General features: G+C 43.4%; 1 protein-coding gene across 1 annotated transcript in view; it reads left to right on the forward strand.

The window, feature by feature from the left end:
* LOC122561945 (ras-related protein Rab-37) overlaps window positions 1–25297 on the forward strand; it is a 253424-nt gene that overhangs the window by 25934 nt on the left and 202193 nt on the right. Inside the window, exon 2 of the mRNA XM_088000371.1 lies at window positions 19829–19939. Within this exon, the coding sequence (XP_087856497.1) occupies window positions 19829–19939 (111 nt within the window). The remainder of the gene's footprint in view (window positions 1–19828; window positions 19940–25297) is intronic.

The following is a 25297-nucleotide window of genomic DNA, read 5'->3' on the forward strand; positions in this document are numbered from 1 at the left end:
TAAATGTTAATCACAATGCTACTATAAAATCCCTTTAAATTTACAAATGTGTATCTTCCTTGTTTCCTTAAGTAGACAATAATGCAGAGAGGGGCTAAGGACTCTCCAGGAGGTAGTGAATTATTCCTAGTTGCTTGGTTTTCTTCTTATCTTTCTTGACAATAGTTTTGCAGTGATATTGCCTCTGCCCTACTAGTAATATCAGAATGTAATAATCTCCAAGCTGCAGGATAGGTTCAGTAGATGGCAATGTCTATTTATGATGAAATCTGCATTTGCCACTAATTCTGGCCCCTAGTCATTGACCAACACAAACTCCTGGTCTTGTTGCTTTGTCAAAATCCTGGCACATTGATGCTGGGTGGAAGGATTTGGGATTTGAAGCCAGCTGACCAATCTGCTCACTTCTTTGAGGACATGAACCTCTCTTGTGGTAGTGTTTAGTAGCAAGACTTCCAATCAGGATCATGGAGGTGATCCAGTATCTTCCTACATAGCAGACACTGTAATCGCTGCAGTTTCTACCATGACATTGCACATCAGAGCTGGCTGCTCACTGCAGTGGAGGGAGTCTATAATACGATTTTAACTAAACGGTACAGGCAGTTTCCTGAATAGATGTTAAACTGGAATTTGGCAAAAGGAAAAATTGGTAAATGGTGACTCCCTGCCATTTCAGTGCAAATCTCAGAGAAATGACCGAAACTCTCAACTTTTTATTCTTTCAGGGGATATGGGTATTGATGGCCAGGTCAGCATTTATTGTCCATCTTTAATTGCCATTGAACAGAGTGACTTGCTCAGCCATTTCAGAGGGCAGTTAAGCACCAACCATATTGCTGGATGGAGTCTGGAATCACATGTAGGTCAGGCTAGGTTAGCTTGATTCTTTCCAGGTGGATTTTACATGAATCCCTGATATTTTCAGACAGTTGAGTTAGAGGGAGAGGCTGAATAGACTGGGGCTATTTTCCCTGGAGCATCAGAAGCTGAGGTGTGACCTTATAAAGGTTTATAAAATCATTTAGGGCATGGATAGAGTAAATAGACAAGGACGTTTGCCTGGGGTGGGGGAGTCCAAAAACAAAGGACATAGGATTAAGGTGAGAGGGGAAAGATGTAAAAGGGACCTAAGGGGCAATCTTTTCATGCAGAAGGTGGTGCATGTATGGAATGAGCTGCCAGAGAAAATGGTGGAGGCTGGTACAATTACAACATTTAACAGGAATTGGATGGATAAATGACTAGGAAGGGTTTAGAGGAAAATGGGTTAAATGCTGGTAAATAGGACAAGATTTATTTAGGATGTTTAGTTGTCATGGACGAGTTGGACTGAAGGGTCTATTTCCATATCTTTATGACCCTATGGTCACTATCACTTAGATTGGCTTCAATTCCACACTCATTCTTTGATGTTAAATTCTGTCAGTTGTGTGGTGAGATTTTACCCACCCCTGACTCACACTCCCAGTCTTCCCCAACACCCTGTTCTCCTATCTATCCATTCCACTACAACCTCACCCATTGAACACTTTTATTAACTGAATGGTTTAAAATGTTGGAGAGAAGGCCCTTCTTTTTCACATCTTTCAGCTGATCTCCATTTCTGGGGACTATCCCTCCCTCACTCACTCTCTAACAGGATAGTGAGCATGCTCTCTGACCACTAACTACTAACCAGTCTGGTTAGATCTGGAGCCAAACAGATTGGTCATCTCACCCGCCCCCTTCCTTCCCCATACTCCCACCCTCACTTCCCCAAGGTGTTTTCCCTCTACATTAGGTCAGAGATTCTCTCTTATCAATGTGAACATTGTACTTTCTCAAGGAGGGTTTCTTCTTCCGCTGAGTGTTTTTATTTTCTCCCCTGGGGGTGGGGATCACTTTGTTGAAGTTGTGCTTGTTTTTGAAAGTCTGTGAATGGCCTATTCAGCAGAGGTGAGATAATGCTCAATATTCAGATGGTTCAACCTTCACAGAAATCCTGTCTGATCCAGATATCGGTGGGTGCAGAGTTGGGACACTCACTGAACATAGTTCGAGGTAAGTATGTACTTTCTCTTCTTCCCCATATCCTTGACTTCTGGAACACATTTGCAGGTTGGCCACTAACAGCTGAAGATAGCAGTGAAGGAGAGAGCACTTTACTCTTCCCCAAGAACCAACACATTGTGGCATTCATTGAAAACATTCTGGTTTGAACTAAACTGCACAGTGGTGTGACTCTGTGATTAAACTAATCCTTAAATGAGTTAGTGCGACCATACAGAGGTGATTAATAGTCTTCAAAGGCCTTAATTTCTGTTACAGCCCTGTTGTCATAGCAACCCGGGAATGTAATTATGTCAAAAGCTCTAATTCCCAAATCAAGGAGGCAATCTTGTTATTTTCTTGTCTGGTAAATGGAAGAGTGGATATTAAATTAAATCGCTCGAGTCAGAGACAGGAAATGATGAAGCCTGCGATCAAACAGTACTCCTGCCAGTATTTGGCAACACCACTGACAGCTCGAGGCAGACCAGGCAAAGATTCATTTTAAAATCCTTTCTATTAAGTAGGGAAGCTTAACATTGCTAACTTTTAAAAATAAAAGAGTTGCTATGAATCATCATAACCTTTCAGTTGCCTTCTGTCACTTTAAATCTCCTTTGTTCTTTTAAAGGCAGTGCCTTATGGCTGGTGCTATACATTTTTGTTAAGAGCAAAATAAATCTTTCCCTCCAGTAACCGATACAACTTGCCAACATTTCAGTCAGAAGATTTTGCAAAACCTATTGACCCCACAGTGAAATATTCCCACATCTACATCCATTCAATCAGGACAGCCTGCTCACTTCTGTCCCACAATTCTTCTGGAATTTTCCTAGTAAAGAGGGCGATGGGGGAGAGAGAAAGAGAGGGACAGTGAGGGGAGAGGAGAGAGACAGAGGGTAAGTGAAGGAGAGAGAGAGAAGGCAAGAGAGACAGAGGGAGGAGAGAGAGAGAGAGGATACTCCATTCAGAGCAATCAGATCAGGTCAGACGTTAAAATACTTCACCCCACTGCTCAGATGGAGAGGAGGTAGTATAATGCTAATGTCACTGAGCTAGTAATACAGAACCATGGATTAACATTCTCTGGGGCACAGCTTCAAATCCTACCATAACAAATGATGAAGTTTGCATTCAATGAAAATCTTGAATAAAAATGCTCGTCTAATAGTGACCACTGTCAATTGTTGTAAAATTAAGTTCGCTCATGTCTTTACAGGAAGGAAGTCTGCTGTCCTTACATGGGTCTGGCCTACATGTGACTCCAGACCCACAACAATGTGGTTCACTCTTAACTGTCTTCTGGAATAGGCAGGAAATGCTAGTCTCTCCTGTGACACCCACATGAATGATTAAAATCACAGGGTTAGCACAGTGACCAGTGAGAACTTTGATAGAACTTTGATGGACTCTCCCACTGATAGGAGACATAAAACCGGACTGCCATACCTTCAGAAAGGAAGAGAGATCAGGTCAGCAGGGACCCAAACATTTCTTCTGAGGCCTGTGGTTCATTTTCCTGGATTAAACTTGGTACCATCATTTTGGCAGCACAAGCTCAGTAGGCAGAAGGGTCTCTTCTGTATCTTTAATCAGGAACTGACACACACACAGACACACACAGACACACACACAGACACACAGACACACAGACACACACACAGACACACACACACAGACACACACACACACACACAGACACACACACACAGACACACAGACACACACACACACAGACACACACAGACACACAGACACACACACAGACACACACACACACACACACACAGACACACACACACACAGACACACACACACACACACAGACACACACACACACACACAGACACACACACAGACACACACACAGACAGACACACAGACACACACACAGACACACACACAGACACACACACACAGACACACACAGACACACAGACACACACACACACACACAGACACACACACAGACACACACACAGACACACAGACACACAGACACACACACAGACACACAGACACACACACAGACACACACAGACACACACACAGACACACACACACAGACACAGACACACACACAGACACACACACAGACACACACACAGACACACAGACACACACACAGACACACAGACACACACACAGACACACACACAGACACACACACAGACACACAGACACACACACACACACACACACAGACACACACACACACACGCAGACACACACACACACACGCAGACACACACACAGACACACACACAGACACACACACAGACACACACACACACACACAGACACACGCAGACACACACACAGACACACAGACACACACACAGACACACACACAGACACACACACAGACACACACACACACACACAGACACACGCAGACACACACACAGACACACAGACACACACACAGACACACACACAGACACACACACAGACACACACACACATATGCTGAAAGAATGATCCCACTAACTTTGACCAGGTGTATGGACCACCTGACCAGAAGAACAAGTTAAAAGCACAGAGAGTGGGAATCTGGTACCTCTAAGGCAGCTAAAAGTGTCCTGGGGTCCACCCTCAATGAAATGACGGGAACCAAACCATCAACATCCCACCATGTTCTCACTGACTTATCTAACAGGGCAAATGGGCAATAGAGAAAGGCCAAACAGCCCCCTCTCCCTCACATCTTAAGCAGTTGAGAACGTGGGATCCTCACCAGCTGCTCACGTGGAAGCTGGCAACACTGTTTCTTGTTCAGAACTTCCCTCCGGCCCTCTCCTTTACTTTCTGCTCACCCTCCAGTTCTGTACCTGCCCCATAGTCTCACTGCTCTCGTTCCGACAAAGCTGACAAGCCATTGCTCACTAAGTATTTATTCCTAGCATAATCAATATCCCCTACCAGATCCAACAAACTGGGATTAAACACTTCAACATGTGTTGCTTCAGTATCACAGCACTGCTATTCTTCCTGTCACTCTCTCTCCCTCTTGCTCTCTCCCTGTCTCTATGGCTCCTATTCTATTTCCCTTTTTCCCTCCCTCTGTCTGTCTATCACTCTGTCCAGTTTTCTCTCTGCCTGCCTTTCCTTTCTCCATTTCTCAAATGTCAGCCTCTACTTCTCGTGAGCTGTGTGTTTTGTTGTTAGATAAGCCTGTCCAGTCTCTTTTATCTGAACACTGTGAAGGTCCATTAGCAGGACCGAGAGCTGAGTGCACTTTCAGAGGACAATAAGTGCTTGTCACTCTTTCTTTGGTTCTGTGTCTGTTATCAGACAGAACAGCAGTTGGCTCACAGTTTCCTGGCCTCTGCATAGCCTAATCTATTAGACAGCCTGCCAATTAGATGACTGACCTCCCTTAGGCAGGGGGACAGCTGCTTCTGTTGTTTTACAAAGCTCTTGCTGTTGGTATCATCTCTATCTGGCTGCCTATTCAGTCATCTTCAGCCCTCAGGTAATGAAGGTAGTAAATGAAGAGAATTTGTCTCTCCAACATGATAGTATAATAAAAGGCAGAGAGCAGTTGTTTTTGAAGTTGATGGGATGTGCAGTTATTTTAATCAATCACTTGAAACATGTTAGGACCCACCTCTGAGGCAGTCAGAACTTGAAACTGAACCAAGTAACACAGTCATAGTGACACTGGCACTGTATCACAAGACTCTTATTTAATGGTATGTACAAACCATCATTCTGAGCTGAATTTCACAGGGAAGTCCCCTTCTCAAAACTAAAATGCTTTTCAGAAATTAACCACAGTGATATGTACAAGGGCTAGAAGAACTTCAGATATTCAATGGGAAGAATCCTCCAAGGTTTAATTTTGGAATTTGTTTGGCATGATTCCTGATCATCTTTTTTACTATCCTTGCTCCTAACCTGGGGTCCAGCTCAGGAGAGACAAGAAGATTGGCCCTTCCAAGGTCACACGCCCTCACTCTCTATCTCCCTTGGGTGTCAGCCACACAGTTCTGTCCAAGGCACTGTTTGGAATGATTTACATTCTCTGAAAGAGCTCCTCACCTCTCGTGCTAGTTTTATAACATCTGTACAGAGTTCTAAGGCACTCGATTCATTTGGAAAGGCCAATAACAAAAGTTGTGACTGCTTGTAGTCAGCTGCATTTGTAAATGTATGGTCTGTGAGCCACTTCCATTCCCCAGCTTGGTGACAAGGTTTCCTGCTAGACATAGAGGCCTGCTGTCCAGATATGGGGCTTTGCCACCATTTTCTATGAAACAAATCCAGGCCTGGGTCTGAATCATGTGATGCATTTGATCATTAGCAATTTTACAGCTCTCAGAATAATGGGGACAGCAACAACATGGATAAAATAATTTGCCGAGCAGTGGACTTTTTTTTGGGCTGGGACGAGGTTTGTTATGGAGTTCCCCAGAGGTTTGGTTTGGGACCCTTGTTTTTTGGATTAGCTTTAGCTTTATTGCCACATGTATTCAAATGAGCACAATGAAAAGGTTACAAGTCGCAACTTATGGCACCACCATAGGTACAAGGTACCTAGGAACAGATGCTTCAGTACAGGTTCTTTGGAAAAAAATTAGAAAAATAAAGAAATAATAAGTCTACCATTACAAATCATAGGAATAAATTAGAAAATAGGAAGATAAAAAGCTCAGAACAATAGTCCTTCCAATCCCAGTCCACATTGGCACCAAGCCTCCATTCCACGCCTGGCCTTGACTCCAAATCAGGCTTCACTTTGACACTGTCAAGGCTAAGAGACCACTCCAGAATTTTGAGGTCAGAAGTCCACACTGAGGTCACACTGGGCCAAAAGATGGCCAGACGCCACCTAAAGGCCACCATGCCGGGCCAAGAGACTGCCGCATGCCACCAAGAGATTGCCAATCCATGCCAGGCTGCAAGATAGCCGGGCTGAGCCAGACATAGGGACCACTCGGTGTCGCCAGGAGATTAGCACCCTGGGCCAGGAGTCCGAGTCTATGCTGGGGTCAGACATTCAGGACATCACTGAGAAGAAAGAAGAAAACGAAAAATACGAGAAAAAGAAGGAAGTGGACGGAGCGAACGAACAGTGCCGAAGTGTCCTACTGTACTGCTATCTATCTTGGGTTTCCTGATAGACGTAAATAACCTCAATCCCTTGGGGTATCAGGGACAATTTCAAAACTTAGAAGATCTGTAAACGATGAGAAAAACAGTGTAGAATTGCAAAAGCTTATATACAAGTTGATAGAATGGATAGATTGGTGGCAGACAAAGTTTAATGTGGAGGAAGGATAAGTGATTCATTTTGATAGGAAGAACAGATAGAGACATTATAAAATAAAGAGTATAACTCTAAAGAGAGTGCAGGAGCATAGAGATGTGTGGTTTATAAAACATAGAGTTTCCTAAGCCTTAAAAATGAATAATAGAGTACAAGAACACGGGTGCTATGCTCAACCCAAACAGGACACTGGTTAGACCTCAACTGGAGTATTGTGTATGCTTGGAGTATTTTGCATCCGTTAGGAAGGATGCAAAGGCATTGGAGAGAGTGGAGAAGATGTTCATAAGAATGGTGCCAGGCATGAGGAATTTCAGTTATGACAATAGATTGGATAAATTGGGAATGTTTCTTGGGAAAAGCTATGGCTGAGAGGAGACCAGAATGAAGTATTCAAGGTGGCTGGACAGAGTAAATGTCGAGAAACTGATTTCACTTATGAAAGGATCAGGAATAAGAGGGCAAAGATTTAAAATAATTAGTAAAAAAAGCAAACGTGATATGGAGAAAATCTTCATGCGGCGAGCAGTTATGGTCTGGAATGCAGTCTAAGAATGTAGTAGAGATGGATTCAATTCACACCTTGAAGAATGAATTAGGTTGTTATCTGGAATGAAAGGATTTGCAGGTTTACAGGGAGAAGGTGAGGGTTTAGACACAGTGAGCTGAATGGCTTCCTTCTGCTCTGAAATAATTTTGTGATTTCCCCTCCAGTATAGTTCACAGAAAACATAACCTTAATGGAATGTTATAACATCTTCCTTTCTTTTCAAATCAATAACTCCCCCTCACCAACATCCTTAACTACTCTCAATGCAGGGAAATATTTACTTATACATTACAGAGTTATGAGCTAGTGAACTTATAGGGTTGTGTCTCCCTGAAGGGTAGAGGTTGTCTGCTTTTACCATACAACAACTGTAATGTTAGTCTGAGGTTGTTGAGATTCCTCATTCTGGGAATGTCACATTTGGATATTGTTTGGAGTTTGCCTTAGCTCCTGCCCTGGATTCTCACACAATGGGTGAAAATGTGATACTTCCCTGATTCACTCTCTGTTCATTCGCACAGTTGCACTACTAGCTGTGATAACCTTGTGTTTCCATAGCTCTGGACAGATCCTTCTCCCTTTGGCTGGTTATGACATACACTCCGTGGGATGTTAATTTTGTCAACCTATCTTCAAACTTGGCAACTATTCCCAGTGCTGTTGCACCTTTTATCCACTCTCCTCTCTTTGAATCTGGACTTTGCATCAGGGTGGATGCAATGATTTCACTTAGAGATTTTACTATAAGGATTCATGGGTCCAGATTTGTTTGATTTATCTGTATTTTGAAACTAAAGGTTTCACTGTAAAAATCATTCTTTTAGTCTTGTCGTTAGATCTGGGTTTGTGGAGAAAAGGCATGACATGGTTTATTCCCCATTCCTCAAACATCTCCCTGAATGACTTACCAGTAAATCAAGGACCATTATGTGAGATCATCTCTTTGTGTGCTCCACATAAACTACAAATAACACCGAGAGTGTGTGCTTCATTTGTGCTTATGTATCCTGCAATTGATTCACAACAGGACAATGACAAAGATAATCAGTGAGAACTAAGAAATTGTCCCCAGGGATGGAGACAAAATCAGAAGCAATTTTGCCTCAAAGAGGAATAGAAACTTCATGTGGTGAAAATGATATACATAAATGATTTGGAGGAAGGTGTAGGTTGCCTCATTAGCAAGTTTGCAGATGATACTAAGATTGGTGGAGTAGCAGATAGTGAAAGGGACTATCAGAGGATACAGCAGAATGTAGATAGATTGGAGAGTTGGACAGAGAAATGGCAGATGGAGTTTAATCCAGACAGTGCGAGGTTACACATTTTTGAAGAGGCAATTCAAAAGTGAACTATACAGTAAATGGAAAAGTCCTGAGAAAAATTGATGTACAGAGATATCTGGGTGTTCAGGTCCGTTGTTCCCCAAAGGTGGCAACGCAGGTCGCAGCAAGGTCAAGAAGGCGTACGGCATGCTTTCCTTCATCAGATGGGGTATTGAGTACAAGAGTTGGCAGATCATATTACAGTTATATAAGTCTTTGGTTTGGCCACATTTGGAATACTGCGTACAGTTCTGTTCACCACACTAACAAGAGGATGTGGATGTATGGAGAGGGTGCAGAGGAGGTTGACCAGGATGTTGCCTGGTATGGAAGTTGTTAGCTATGAGGAGAGGTTGAGTGGATTAGGATTATTTTCATTGGAAAGAAGGCAGTTGAGGGTGAACCTGATTGTGGCCTATAAAATCATGAGAGGTGTAGACAGGGTGGACAGCAAGAAACTTTTTCCCAGAGTAGAGGACTCAGGGTCACGAGTTCAAAGTAAGAGGGGAAAGGTTTAGGGGAGATATACAGGAACAGTTCTTCACGCAGATGGTGGTGGGTGCCTGCAATGCGTTGCCAGTGGAGGTGGAAGGGGCAGGAACGATAGTGTTATTTAAGATGTATCTAGACAGATACATGAATGGGCAGGGAGCAGAGGGATACAGATCCTTAGAAAATAGGCAACAGGTTTAGTTAGAGGATCTGAATCGGCTCAGGCTTGGAGGGCCGAAAGGCCTGTTCCTGTGCCATAATGTTCTTTGTTCTTTTCTTTGTTTCCTTGCTCTGGTTTGGCATATTGTTCAAACATAATTCACACTTTATAACCGTGACTGCAGTTCTGTAAAGTTTTAGAGCCTATCAGTGTGTCCATTATATTACTGAAGACTTATGCTCCAGAGCTAGCCATGCCCCTAGTCAAGCTTTTCAAATACAACCACAAAACTGGCACCTACTCTGGAAATGTGGACAATTGTGACTCATGCCTTGCAGAAATTCTGTATTCAGAGAAGTTTACACCTTCCACAGGTTTTTTCAAGTTTGTCTGTTCCTGTTATTGATTCAATGGTTTGGTTTGCACAAAAGACCTGTAAGCATATTGGTCAATAATCAACTCATTCCTTTCTCCATCTTTGATTAACTCACCACCACTGTAGCTTCTGCGATATCCAGCAGATGTTTTTGAAATGCATCACTTACAGGGAATGCAGTCAGTAATTTGATGAATCCTTTGGATGGCTCTTCAGAAAATTGCAGTGTGCAGCTTCCTCTTTACATGCACCGGTAAAATGTCCAGCGGATCTCATTGGCTCTGAACGGTATGATATAGACTCCAGACAAACACTGGTTCACAAAAGTGAATTTGATTATAAATTAGTCTCCCAAAGTCATCAAATATTTTTTGTTTTATTCTGTGAGCTGAATGTGTTGTGATATAAAGTATATTTCCTTTGTTTAAGTATAATTCAGGTATGAGGGTGTCACTGTCTGGGTTAATTGTAATGCCCATCTCTAGTTGTTGCTGAGGTGGTGGTGAGCTCCCTTCTTGAACCATTGCAGTCCTATTGGTGCAGGTAGGCACACAATGCTGCCTGGGAGTGAATTCCAAGATTTTGACCCAGCTGAAGAAACAGTGATGTGCTTTCAAGTCAGGATGGTGAATGGTTCAGAGGGGAATTTGCAGGTGGTGGTGTTCCCATCCATCTGATGCCCTTGTGACTTTGGAAGATGTTGTCTAAGGAGCCTTGATGAATTTCTTCAGTACATCTTTAGATGGTATACACTGGTGCTACTAAGAATGGGAGAGTGAGAGTTTGGGGATGTGGTGCTAATCCAAATTGGTTGGTTTGTTCTGGATAGTGTCAAGCTTCTTGAGTGTTGTTGGAATTCCATTGATCAGGGAGGTGAGGAACATTCCATCACATTCCTGACTTGTGCCTTGTATATGAGGTTCTGAGGAGTCTGGAAGCAAGTTACTTTTGCAGACATTGTATTTAAAAAGCAAGTCCACTTAGGTTTTTGTCAATGCTAACCCTCAAGATGTTGATAGTGGGATTCAGTGATGATTATGCCATTGATTGCAAAAGAGTAATGTTTGGATTCTCTTATTGGAGCTGTTCATTGCTTGGCATTTATATGGCAAGATTGTTAATTGCCACTTGTCAGCCCAAGCCTGGAAATCGTCCAAATATTTCAGTACTTGGATATGGACTACTTTGATATCTTGTGTTATGCAAGCAGCAGTGATCATCCTCACTTTTAACCTTATGATGGAGGGAATGTTATTGTTGACCGGAATTGCTATAGTTGGGCCGAGGACATAACCCTGAGGAACTTATGCAGAGATGTACTGGAGCTAAGCTCACTCTCTTCCGCCAATCATAAATCTTCCTATGTCTCCGATCAGTGGAGAATTTCCCCCCAATTCCCATTCACTAGTTTTGCTCAGGTGCCTTGATGGCTGGGTCAGATTTGTCCTTTTTTTGAGTGTACCTGAGTAATTTTCCACATTTTTGAGTTAATACCAGTGTTGTAACTGCACTGGAACAGTTTGGCTAGAGGTGCAGCATGTTCTGGAGCACAAGTCTTCAGTACTATTACTGGAATGTTGTCAGGGCCCATAGCCTTTGCAGTATCCAGTGCGTCCTACTGTTTAATGTTAGCACAGGGACCGAATCAAAATTGACTATACAAATCTTTATAGCCTATTTGTTTCATTCAGATATGTCAGAGATGACAATACACAGTTCCTCAGTTTGTTTAAATATTGTTTCAATTTTAGCAACTTTAATATTTGGAGTTTTTACAGTTGAGTAGCTTCCATGATCAGTAGTGGAACCATATCGTATGCGGTATGCTTGAAAATCAAAATTTGGCATCATGTGTTTGTTTTCCTTCTCCTATTCTTACTTAGTAAATAAATCTCAAAGCCCCAACCACACACAAGGGATTAGTTTACATTTGCATAGGTCTATTTGCTAAGGGTTTGAGAATTTGCTAGCATTATGACACAGAAATAAGAAAACTTGTACACTTAGAATTGTCAGCTTTCTCAGGACAAACTGAGAGTGAATATAACTGAATCCCATGACACTTTGCATCATTTCTCCTCTGGTGATGCATACAGAAAACAACACCTTCCCCAAGCCCCACCCTCACCCCCTATTTACCTCCCAGTCCCCTTCCCCCTCCACATTCTGATGAAGGGCTTGTGCCCAAAACATTGATTTTCCTGCTCCTCGAATGCTGCCTGACCTGCTGTGCTTTTCCAGCACCATACCTTTTCACTTTGACTCTCTAGCATCTGCAATCCTCACTTTCTCCCATTTTTTTCACTGGTCATAATATATTCTAATTTTAATGAAGTTAGTGATATTGTCAACTAAATGGTTCACATTCCTGATGAAGGGCTCCTGCCTGAAACGTCGATTTTCCTGCTCCTCGGATGCTGCCTGACCTGCTGTGCTTTTCCAGCACCACTCTAATCTAGACTCTGACTTCCAGCATCTGCAGTCCTCACTTTTGCCACAGACTGTATCAGGCCCAATGTTAAAACCAAGTCAAGCAAGGTTCTTTAGATAATAATGAATAACTGGTGTAGCACCAAACTGGCACAGCAAATATGCAAAGGTTGCTGAAAAACAGTTTAGATTGTGCATATATATTTACATATTGATATAAGTTTTTAAAAACTAATCTACATGTATACACATACATTCAAATCTGAGGAGAAACAAAGGAAACTCTGTAAAGTGTTAACTTTGAAGTACTTTGGCCGAGTAATGGGCAGCACAGTGGCACAGTGGTTAGCACTGCTGCCTCACAGCACCAGAGACCCGGGTTCAATTCCCGTCTCGGGCAACTCTCTGTGTGGAGTTTGCACATTGTCTGCGTGGGTTTCCTCCGGTTTCCTCCCACAGTCCAAAGATGTGCAGGCTAGGTGAATTAGCCATGCTAAATTGCCCGTAGTGTCAGATGAAGGAGTATATGTAGGAGAATGGGTCTGGGTGGGTTGCTCTTCAGAGGGTCGGTGTGGACTTGTTGGGCCGAAGGGCCTGTTTCCACATTGATCTATTAGTTCAACACCTAAAATGCTTATATGGCTACAATGTGATTGTGATCATGGAGGCATGGCTTCAAAGTTGGAAACTGAACATTAAGGGTATTCAATCTTTAGGAAAGACCAGCAAAATGAAAGTGGAGGTGGCATGATGTTGAATGTGAAAGATGAATTCAATTCAAGGTTGAGAAACAATACTAATGCAGGAAATCTAGACGTAGAACCAGTCTGAGTGGAGCTAAGAGGTGACAAGGACCCAAAACATGAGTGAGAGCTCTCTATGAACCTCTAAACAGTTGTGTGAGGTAGATAAGGTATTAAACAGGAAGTTAGAGGTGCATGCAACATGAGAGTTGTCATATACGTGTGTGATTTTAATCTGCATATTGACTGAGCAAACCACACCAGTGATAATGCCATAACAGATTAATTCCTGGAGTGTGTACAAGATGTTTTCTTTAAATCAATATGTTGAGGAGCCAACTTGGAGACAGATTTTGTACAATGGGAAGAAATTAATTAATAATCTTGTTGTGAAAGAATCTTTAGGAAATGTGACCATAACATAATTGAATTCTTAACTAAAGAAAACGAAGAACTGTGGATGCCGGAAATCAGAAACAGAAATTACTGGAAAAATTCATCAGGTCTGACAGCATCTGTGGTGAGAAAGCAGAGTCGATGTTTTGGGTCCAGTGATCCTTTCTCAGAACTGATTGTAGCTGGGCAAAGGTTGGTAGATATGGTATCAAAATACCACCTCTAAGAGTGCAGGTCTATAACCAGGTCAAGGTCAGGGTAATTCTGTGGGATCACACTACAAAGAAGGAAGGTCTCAGGTTAACATCTCAGCGAGAGATGCAGATTGGGTTGGAATTACATTTGCAACTTGATGTACAAATCCCCGACCACAGTCAATGGGATTTACTGTCATGAATGAGCCCTACTGCCTCTTTGCTCCATTCCTCTGAGATATTGACAGTGCAATGCTGGGACTGGTAACTGAGTGATAAATATAAACTCTAGAACGAGGTCTGCACCTTCTTTGGAGGCAGCATTACTTCATATTGAGTTAAATTATTAAGAGATTCCATATTTATATTAATTTTAAGATCCAAAATGTGAATGTTCACTCATACGTATGAGCGCTATTTTTTATTGCAATATGTGAGCACAAATTGACTTATGAACTCAAAAATGAAACATAATGTAATCCGGGGACTGCCTGTAAAACTATTCCTGTCATTGAAAGAGTCTCAGAGCTGCTGTTCTCAGGGCAACATTCAATGTTTCCTCAATGAACAACAGGTGCAACAAACAGGAACAGGAAAGCTAAACCTGGAATTGTTGTGCACACTATTATAATAATAGATCAGCTTTCTACAGAGAGCCTCAAGTGACTAAATGTGAACGAGAACATAAATAGCCTCAGGGTTAAATTTGTGACTCACTGGAGCTGGTGACAGCAAAGAACCTAACTCAACAGTCTGGGCTGATAGTCTCAGGGATCAGAATAGATTGAAACTTTATTGTTTCAAGAAAACAGTTTTATTTTAGTAGTGGCTTAATGCTATCCCAAAGCATATCTAGTCAGTGATACATTGTGAAGCAGTCCCTGATGTAGCAGCCTTACATATAGTAATGTAGTCAGCAGCTCAGTGGGAATACAGTCAAGAGAGACAGTTGATGTCACCCACTCCTCCTCATGCTCAGGCAGTTGGGTTTGCTAACCATGGCTTTGTGTGTCTTCTTTCCCTTCCAAATCTCCCCCTCCCTGATTTGGTGTCCACTCCCAGTAACTGAGAATCTCAACTCTTCTGTAGAATCCCTATAGTGTGGAAACAGGCCATTTGGCCCAACAAGTCCACACCAATTCTCCAAAGAGCATCCCACCCAGACTCATCCCCCTACCCTATAACTCTGCATTTCCTGTGGCTAATCCACCTAACCTAAATTGCACTATGGGCAATTGAGCATGGCCAATCCACCTGACCTGCACATCTTTGGACTGTGGGAGGAAAGCAGAGCACCTGGAGGAACCCACACAGACACAAGGAGAATGTGTAAACTCTACACAGACTGTTATGTGAGGCTGGAATTGAACCCGGATCCCTGTCACTGTGAGGCAGTAGTGTTAACCACTAAGCCACTGTGCACCCTTCAATCCAGGAGTGTAAGGCCTGCAACAGATTCTGGAATATAATCGTGCTAACATGGCTGGTGAATTGCTGAGTGAAGGTTGCCTTGTCAGAGGCACTGTCTTTCTGATGAGACTTCCAGCTAGGTCTGCTGTTCAGGTGGTCACACAAAGTCTATGACACCATTTGAGGGAAAGCAGGTGAACTCTTCACATTGAGCTGAGACATTTCAGTTGGTCAATAATCTCCCTGACCTTGTCTTTTCCTGAATTAAGTTCATAAAATCTCAACAGGGCAGATAGAGATTATTCATCCCATTGAGTCTGCACTGAACCTCCAAAGAGCATTTCACCCAGACTCATCCTTCCACTCTATCCCCATAACCCCACATTTACCATCACTAATCCACCTAGCCTGCATACCCCTGGATACTATGGGCAATTTAGCATGGCCAATCCATCTAACCTACATGTCTTTGGACAGTGGGAGGAACCGGAGCACCTGGAGGAAACCCACACAGACACAGGGAGAAAGTGCAAATTCCACACGGACAATCATCCGGAGTCCTGTTCAACATTTGGAGAAGAGAATCATTCTTTTAATCATCTAAAATATTTCAAAAACATCCTGTAAAAAATTATGTCAGAATATTTGCACAGCATTAAGTAAAAAGACAATTTTGACAGCAAAAATCACTGACTGCACAACAGCTTTGATATGGTTAGCTTGTAAAATGCACTACTTAGTTGGGATTTTTCTGAAGCATTGTTACAGTAAATATAATCCAGAATAATGAAATTATTGTAAATAGCAAATACCTTCTATTTTTCTTGTATCTAATGGAAGAATATTGATACTTGGACAAAACAATATTGGCACCCAGTTTTTCCATCAAGAATTCCTCGGGAGAACATGACATACTACCTGTTAATCTGTTGCAATAGTTTCCTTCAACATCAACAAGCACATTGCTATAATACTGACTCAATGCTCTTGCCCAGCAGCAAGAACTTTATGACAATTTAATGACAATCCTGCATTGAGAATATAGAAACAAGAGTAGGCTATTCAGGCCCTTGAACCCATTCTGCTATTCAATGGGATCATGGCTGATCATGGCCAAACTCCATATAAACTTCCCTTGGTCCGTATCCCTTAACACCTTTACTTAACAAAAAGATTATCTTTCTCAGATTTAAAATTAACAATTGATCCAGCATCCACAGCCATTTGTGGAAGAGAGCTCCAAGCATCTAGCAACCGAAATGTGTAGAAGGGTTTCCTAATATCTCTCCTGAATGCCTAGCCCTAATTCTCAGACTATACTCAATTGTTCTAGAATCCTCAACAAGTGAAAATGGTTTATCTTTATCCACTCTGCCTTTTCCTGTTAAGATGAGCAGGTGCTGGTGTTGGACTGAGGTGGACAAAGTTGAAAATCACACAATACCAGGTTATAGTCCAACAGGTTTATTTGGAAGTACTAACTTTCAGAGCGCTGCTCTTTCATCAGGTAACTAGTTATCATTCCTCTAACAACGTCCTCCTATTTACCCACAACATCCCTCTTCAGGATCCACAATACCCTCCCTCGTCAACTCCCTCACACTCCCCTCTCGACACCCTCCCCCAAATGCTCTCCCCCGACATACGCCAACACTACCCCCCCATCATTATCAAAGCCGTCCTCCCTGACACCACCAACACCATCCCCAGTCTCACTGTCCTTTACCAGCCCCTCAACACTTCCCTCACACACATCCACAGTATACTCCCCCAACACCTGCCCCACTTAAACCCCCAACATCCTCAACAATCACTCCCAAACAGCTCTCCCCCTCACCTCCAAAACTATTCACCCACGCACCCTGAAAGCCTTCCTCACTATACTTACCCACATCATTTCCCACACCCTCCACACCAACGCCTTCCTTCCATCATCATCTCTACCTTACACACCGCACACCCTCCCCCCCCATTCAAATCTAACACCCTGCCCCCTCACCATTGCAACACCCTACCCCCTCATTCTCCTCCATCATCCCCATAACATTTCCATCACACAACTTCCCAATCATAACCCTCAAAACTTTCCCCCAAAACATCCTCTTACCGCCAATGCCCTCCCACCATGCTACCCACCCCAAACACCCTGCTCACCAATGCCACCCCGACACATGCCCCACACTTTCCCCTTCAATTTCATCTCAGTCCCCTACACATCCCCACACTCCACCCAAAACCCTCAACACCCTCCTCCACGTGGAGAACGTGAGGACTGCAAATGCTGGAGGTCAGAGTCGAGAGCACAGCACTGAAAAAGCACAGCAGGTCAGGCAGCATCCGAGGAGCAGGAAAATCGACATTCCGGGCATAAGCCCTGCATCAGAAATGGCATTCCTGATGAAGGACTTATGCCCGAAACGTCGGTTTTCCTGTTCCTCAGATGCTCCTGACCTGCTGTGCTTTTCCAGCAGCACATGCTTGACCCCCCCACCCTCCTCTTATCACCCCATAAACACCCTCCCCTCTCACACCCTAAAATCTCCCCATCAAAACTCCAACTCCCTTTCCTGTCAGATTCTTCCATTATCACCCCCACACAGCCTTCCCCCGACAGAGTCCCACAATAACCTTCCCCCTCACAACTCCACGCACATAGCTTCACATTCTCCCCCATCACCTCCCTAACCTTCCTCACGCTCAACCTCTAACCTTCTCCCCACTCCCCCAATAACCCCACCACCCTCCACACCAATACCCCACAGCAACCTCCTCTCCCACATCCTCCACCCCAACATCTGCTCCTTCACTCCTAGCACACTACACTTCACACCTCCCCAATACCCTCATCCCTCACAGTCCAAAAACCCTCCCTCCTCACAACCCCAAGCCGCTTCAGTCACAGTCACACCTCCCCCATCCTAACACTTTCCTCACACTCTCCCAAATCTTCTCTGTCCCACACCCCCAACATCCTCCCCAGCATACGCACCCCACACACTGACCGTCAACATTTCCCTCAAGATCTCACTCTCACCAACCCCCCCATACTCCCAGAACACCTTCCACACCAACACCCTCCACCTCAACATAACCCCACCATTCTCTCTTCCCACATCACCCGCTGTCCCCAACCAATCACCCACTCTCTCCTATCCCCATCATCCTTTCTCTCCCATTGCCCTCTTGCCCCACCCCATTACCCTCTCTCCCCCACCCCCTCATCCTCTCTCCTCTACCCCATCACCCTCTCTCCTCCACCCACATCATCCTCTCTCCCCTACCCCATCACCCTCTCTTCCCCCATCTCCATCACCCTCTTGTCCCACCCTATCACCCTCTCTTCCCCACCTCCATCACCCCCCATCTTTCTCCCCATTACCCTCTTTCTCTCCAGCTCCCATCATCCTCTCATCCACCATCACCCAATATCCTATCCCCATCATCCTCTCTCCCCCCAGCACCCACTCTCCCCCTCCATCATCCTCTTCCCATCACCCTCTCTCCTCTTCATCACCCTCTTTCCCCCAATGCCCTCTTTCTCCCCAGTCCCCATAATCCTTGCTCCCCCATCACCCTCTCCCCCCTCCATCACCCTCTCTCTCCCTATCAACCTCTCACTGCCCATCAACCGCTCTCCCCTCCACACCACCCATCACCAACCCCCATCATCTCCTCTCCCCCCCAATCACCCTCAACTCACCCCAACAACCTCTATCTCCCACCACAGAAAAGCAGAAAATTCACTTCATGCAAAGGATTGAGTCTGTTAACATTTCCCAGAGAATGATGGATTGTAAGACAATTAGAGAATCACAAATTGTTACAATACTGTCGGAAGCATTCAGCCCATCGTGCTTGCACCAATCTTCAAACAGGCATCATTACTTAGTGCCAACATGCTGTTTCTCTGCATACCCCTGCACACTAGATTTTTGGGCACTATGAGATCTAGACTGCGGACTGGAAGGTAGTTTTGAATTTGAAGATTCAGCAGGACTATATTGAATGGTATTGCGGCTCAGTGAGCTGATGGCCATTCTTTCCTGTTTCTTACTGGCTGATGTTTTTCTGCATTACCATTAAACATGTACATACTTACTCTTGGATCGCACATCCCAATACTGATGGCAGGGTATACCATCATTGCCAGAACCAGCAAAACATCCAACTGCATTCAGACCCAACACCTCCAAGCACCCAAACTCTAAGGGCTGTCTGCTCATATTGGTACATCCAGTTGACTATTGCTTCACTTTGCACCCCAATACCCCAATTTAACATCTCCCCAAACCAACCTTCTGTACCTTCAAGCCGCATAACCTCTGTCTTTTCCTGAGTCTGGTGCCTTTTTATGGATGACTAAGAGACTGCTGTGTTGGGTGCATCCTCCATTGCTAAATGAATGCACTGATCGTGGTACTCACTGACAATGATCTTCTTCTCCCACAGACTATCCTGGTAGGTGACAGCGGAGTTGGAAAGACATCATTATTGGTACAGTTTGATCAAGGGAAGTTCATTCCAGGATCATTCTCTGCTACAGTGGGAATTGGATTCACAGTAAGTTTTATGCTCACTGCTCCTAACACAGGCTGCAGCTGCAGTTTCTTTGTGTCCAGTATCTCCGAGGACAAGGAACGGTGTCAGTAAAACAGTTGGTAATCTGCAGACCCTGCTGTCCTCTGCTGTATAGCTGAAAGTCAATCGTTTGGTAATGCTGTTAACATGGCAGGACTTGGTTATCCAGTCAGTACTGTTACTGAATGCTGCAAAGATATTCATTATAGATTAGATTTCGTTGCTCAGGTGAGCAGTGCAGTGAGGATTATTTCATCTTGCTATAACTATACAGCAGGCTGAACATATTCAAAGTAGGCATTTAATTCTCATCGCCAGCAGCTCTTTAGTAAATGGTGGGGGCAGGGGCTCTCTCCTTCAGCTTGCTGTAATTCATTGTTCCAGGATTATGATTCTGGGGCACTGAACCATAAGATGTCGTAGCAGAAGGAGGCCATTCAACCCACTGAGCCTGCTATGCCATTCAGTGAGATCATGGCTGATCTGATAATCCTCAGCTCCATTTTCCTGGCTTTTCCCCATAGCCTTGATCCCCTTAATGATTATAACACTGTCTATCCCAGCAGTGAGTATACTTAAATGGCCCAGCTTCAACAGCCCTCTGCAGTAAAGAATTCCACAGATTCTCTCTCTCTGACAGAAGAAGTTCCTCCTCATCTCTGTCTTAAACAATCACTGATATGTTTCTAATTCAGGAAGTTGTGTGCCTAGGAGAGAAATTTGCCAGTGATGATGCACTTGCTGTCCTTGTCTGAGTGGTGAAGCTCCTGTGCTATCTAGTGACCAGAGGCCTACCAGGAAGGTAAATTTTAAAAGATATAAAAGCTTACTACAAAAGTTCAGCGTTCTTCATTTTCTTAGTGGCGGTTGGTGTGGGAGGAGTGACAGCGAGGACCAGAGGCCCAACAAGAAGCTAAATTTTAAAAGATATAAAAGCTTACCTTTTGAATAGGCGGAGCGCATGCCTAGCAGCAGCGGACATGGGGCTGCTGGGTAAGTGAGACTTTATATTTGGGTGATTGTTTTACCAAAACACTACTCAGGCAGTGACTCCTACCCGTCCTCCTCCTCTAACCAAAGAAAACGTTCTGTGCGCCAATTGGTAAGGTGACTGGTTTCTTTAGTTTTTCAGTAGTCTGGGAATTTAGAACAGTGGGAATGGAGGTGAGGGCAGTTGAATGTTCCTCCTGCAGAATGTGGAGGTAAGGGTCACCACTAGTGTCCCTGCTGACTGCATCTTCGGGAATTGCACACAACTCCAGCTCCTCATAAACAGCGTTAGGGAACTGGAGCTTGAGTTGGATGAACTTTGGATCATTTGAGAAGTGGAGAGGGTTATTGAGAGGAGTTACAGGGAGGTTCTCCTGTTCTCCTGTTGCCCAACCAGTTTTCTATCCATCTCGCTAGATCACCCTAGACCCCATGCCACTTCACCTTTATCATCAGCCTACCTTGGGGAACTTTATCAAATGTCTTACTAAAGTCCATGTATATGACATCTGCATCCCTTCATTCATCAATCAACTTTGTCACCTCTTCAAAGAATTCTGTTAGGTTTGTAAGACATGACCTTTCCAACACAAAACCATGTTGCCGATCACTGACAAGCCCATTTCCTTCCAAATGGGTAAATATCCTATCCCTTAGCATCTTCTCCAGTAGCTTCCCTACCACTGACATCAGGTTCACAGTTATGTACTTACCTGGATTATCCCTGCTACCCTTCTTAAACAAGGGGACAACATTAGCAATTCTCCAGTCCTCTGGGAACCTTCCTTGTTTTCAAGGATGCTGCAAAGATATCTGTTAAAGCCCCAGTTATTTCCTCTCTCACTTCCCTCAGTAACCTGTGATAGATCCCATCCAGTCCTGGGGACTTGTCCATCTTAATGCCTTTTAGAATACACAACACTTCCTCCCTCCTTCTGCCGACTTGACCTAGAGTAATCAAACATCTATCCCTAAACTCAAAATCTGCCATGCCCCTCTGCCAATCTATACACGATTGAGTTACTGGACTCAGGTCAGTGGGGATGTTTTCTCAGGGTCACCTTTCTGCCCTCTCTCGTCTGAGTTCTCAGCTCCCACCCCCTAACCATCCACTTCCATGACCCTAACCCCAGAATCAGCCCCCAACTAACAGTGATGTGCCTCGCTTCTGTTCCTTCAGTCTCGGAATCTGGGGTTAGAGTTCCAGCAGCAGCCCTCAGCTCCAGGTGGAGGAAGTCATGTCATGGTAATGTCACTGCCCTTCTAACTCAGAACCCCTGGCTAATGTTCTCGGGATTTGAGATCAAACTCCACCAGGGCAGATGGCAAAATTTGAAATCAATATAAAGCTAGCCTAGTGGCAACCATATAAGCATTGTCAATTGTCTAGGGAAGGAAATCTGGTGTCTTTACTCTGTCTGACCTACATGTGACTGCAGATCTACACCAATATAGTTCACTCTTAACTACTCTCTGGACAATTAGACATAGGGAATAAAATGCTGGCCTAGCCAGCAATGCCCAGTATAGTGAATTAGTTTATAAAACTGTCAAACCTCAAAGCTACCGATCTTTGATCCATACCTTCAGGTGGGCAAAACTTCCTTGTCCAGGCTTGTAATTCAGGCGGAAGCCCCGCCAGCTGCCTGTTTGACAGCTGATCCAATGGGTGGCACGGTGGCACAGTGGTTAGCACTGCTGTCTCACAGCGCCTGAAATCTGGGTTCAATTCCCGCCTCAGGCGACTGTCTGAGGGGAGTTTGCACATTCTCCCCGTGTCTGCGTGGGTTTCCTCCGGGTGCTCCGGCTTCTTCCCACAGTCCAAAAATGTGCAGGTTAGGTGAATTGGCCATGCTAAATTGCCCGTAGTGTTAGGTGAAGGGGTAAATATAGGGGAATGGGTCTGGGTGGGTTGCTTTTCGGAGGGTCAGTGTGGACATGTTGGGCCAAAGGGCCTGTTTCCACACTGTAAGCAATCTAATCTAATCAAAGGTAGGCCACAAGCTTCTCTCCATTAAACTTTCCCATTTTCGCACTTAGTCGAAAAACAGGAAGATACAAGGAGCAAAATGAAGAGCATGAGAGATGGAAAATTAGAGACAATATTACACAAAGTACTACTAGCTTTCAGAGAAAGAATCAGGACAAGACAACAGAAACCAGGAGAGTGAACATGAAGACACGCGTAGTGGCCATATTCTGATGGACTCCAGTGCCACCAAGTGGGAGTGAGCGAGAATACAGCTCTTGAGATCGATGCTCTAATAATTTTTTATTGTAACTGCAGGCAGTTCTGAACTAGAGGGAAGCAAGCTCTCGCTAGCTCTCGCTGTCACTAGTTTGAGTAAAGTTATTGGACATGCATGATTTACCACAGCTGGGTCTGTGCTATATATTTATTTATACATGTACTACACTACTACAACCCTCCAGTTCTAATTAGCCATAACAAGTATTTCATCTTGCTGTATTTGACAGACGTACACCTTTCAATTCTCATTCAGACCCCTAATACATCATTCTGTCAGTCCCTCTATCTCAATCAAATTCAGAGCCCTCACTCCTCTGAATCTCACACCCTCACTGTTCGTTCCTCTCTTATTCTCAGGCATTTTACTCATCAATCAGCCTTCAATTTCCTCTACTGAAACTCTGAAGATTAATTTCTTAGACTCACACTCCTTGTAATTCTCTCAGCCCTTACTCAATCTCAAATCCTATTCTTCCAACACTGCACTCAGACCCTTGCTTCTCATTCAATCTTAGATTCTCTCTCTTCACTCAGTTTCAGACCCTTCTGATTTAGTTCAATATTTTAAGTTATAAGTTAGAAATTTTGAAAACTGTAGAAGAAACCAGAAACTCATTAATAAGTAGCAACAACTATTTGTCAGTTAAGAATTCACTAGCTGTGAGTGGTTGTCATTACCAGCTATTCAGACAAGGAGCAAGTAGCTGAGCATCTTTAACTGAGGTGTTACTCAATAACATACATAAAAGTAAATGGTAAATAATCAGCATATCAAGTGGTTTTATGATCCTAGCTGATGGAAGTGTCAGATTCCAGAATGAAATCGGGCTTGATAAATCATCTTTTAGATTTAATAAGTTTGTCTTTCACTAAAAGATAAGCATGCAATGCTGCAGATTTGGTGTTAACAGTAAAACAGAAGTTTATTTCACAGGAGGAAAGATAAAATCGAATAATCTAAACAGTTTACATATAATATAATTTGAAAGACTTCATAACACAAAGTAAAATTCAATCCTATCAATCCAACAGCACCACTTTACAGTACTAAAGCAATTCTCTCAGAAAGAATTCCTTCCTCTATCACTTAACTACTTCTTTTGATTTCCAGTCTTATGAGTTTAGCAGCCGGCTGCTTGATTAGTCATTTAACTGAGCTTAGATTTCCTCAGTTTTAAATAATCCCATCAGAAAACCAAACACTTCTGATCTGGAATTTACAATCTAAAATCCAAACACTGAGGTAATCTATTTCTGAACAAATCTAAATTAGCTCCTTTCAAACATTTATATTCAGTCAGAACATCTGCAACTAAAACAATGAAGACTTTCCAAGCTATGGGTTTCTCCCCAAAGCAAAATAAACTCATTTGAACTGAAAGCAAGCTAACATTCCTCAATGATTATTCTGTCCACTTGTAAAACTCTCCTAATGCAAATAAATTCCAAAATCACCGCATGGATACCATCTCTCATACTGATTTAGAAATAAATCATGGCTTGAGAAATACTGACATATTAATCATTAAACTCCCTCTTACACACAGACCAAAACCTACATACCACTGTTGTAGTTTCGCACACAGAGAGAATTATAATTGAGCACTTTGTGATTATGCAAATACAGTGCAGGGGACAGACAGTATGCTCTCCAGTACTTGTAGTTGTTCATGAAAGTTTGCTATAATCAAGTATTTAGTTTAGCTAAGCTATTGCTCTGTGCTTTAATTAATTTAATGGCAGGAGAATTATTTACAAAGAGAGCGAGATTCTTTTGCACGCACACAGAGAGAAAAATCCTCCATAAGCAGAATTAGGTCATGTATGTGCATATTTTACCCAGACAGGAATGGAGTCTTTACATCACTCCAGGAAGAAGGGAAAGGAAACTTTTAAAGGAAGGATCCCACTATCTACTCAACCTCCTTACTACCTCCATAACTTGCCCATTGGATTTGTTCAAAGTTAAAAATCACACAACATCACGTTATAGTCCAAAAGGTTTATTTGGAAGCACTAACGTTCAGAGCGCCGCTCCTTCATACAACCACCTGATAAAGAAGCAGCGCTCCAAAAGCTAGTGCTTCTAAATAAACCTG

This window comes from Chiloscyllium plagiosum, unplaced genomic scaffold (assembly GCF_037043375.1).
Source record: "Chiloscyllium plagiosum isolate Xiang-an unplaced genomic scaffold, Cpla_swu_hap1 HiC_scaffold_25, whole genome shotgun sequence".
In the NCBI taxonomy this organism is placed as follows: Eukaryota; Metazoa; Chordata; class Chondrichthyes; order Orectolobiformes; family Hemiscylliidae; genus Chiloscyllium; species Chiloscyllium plagiosum.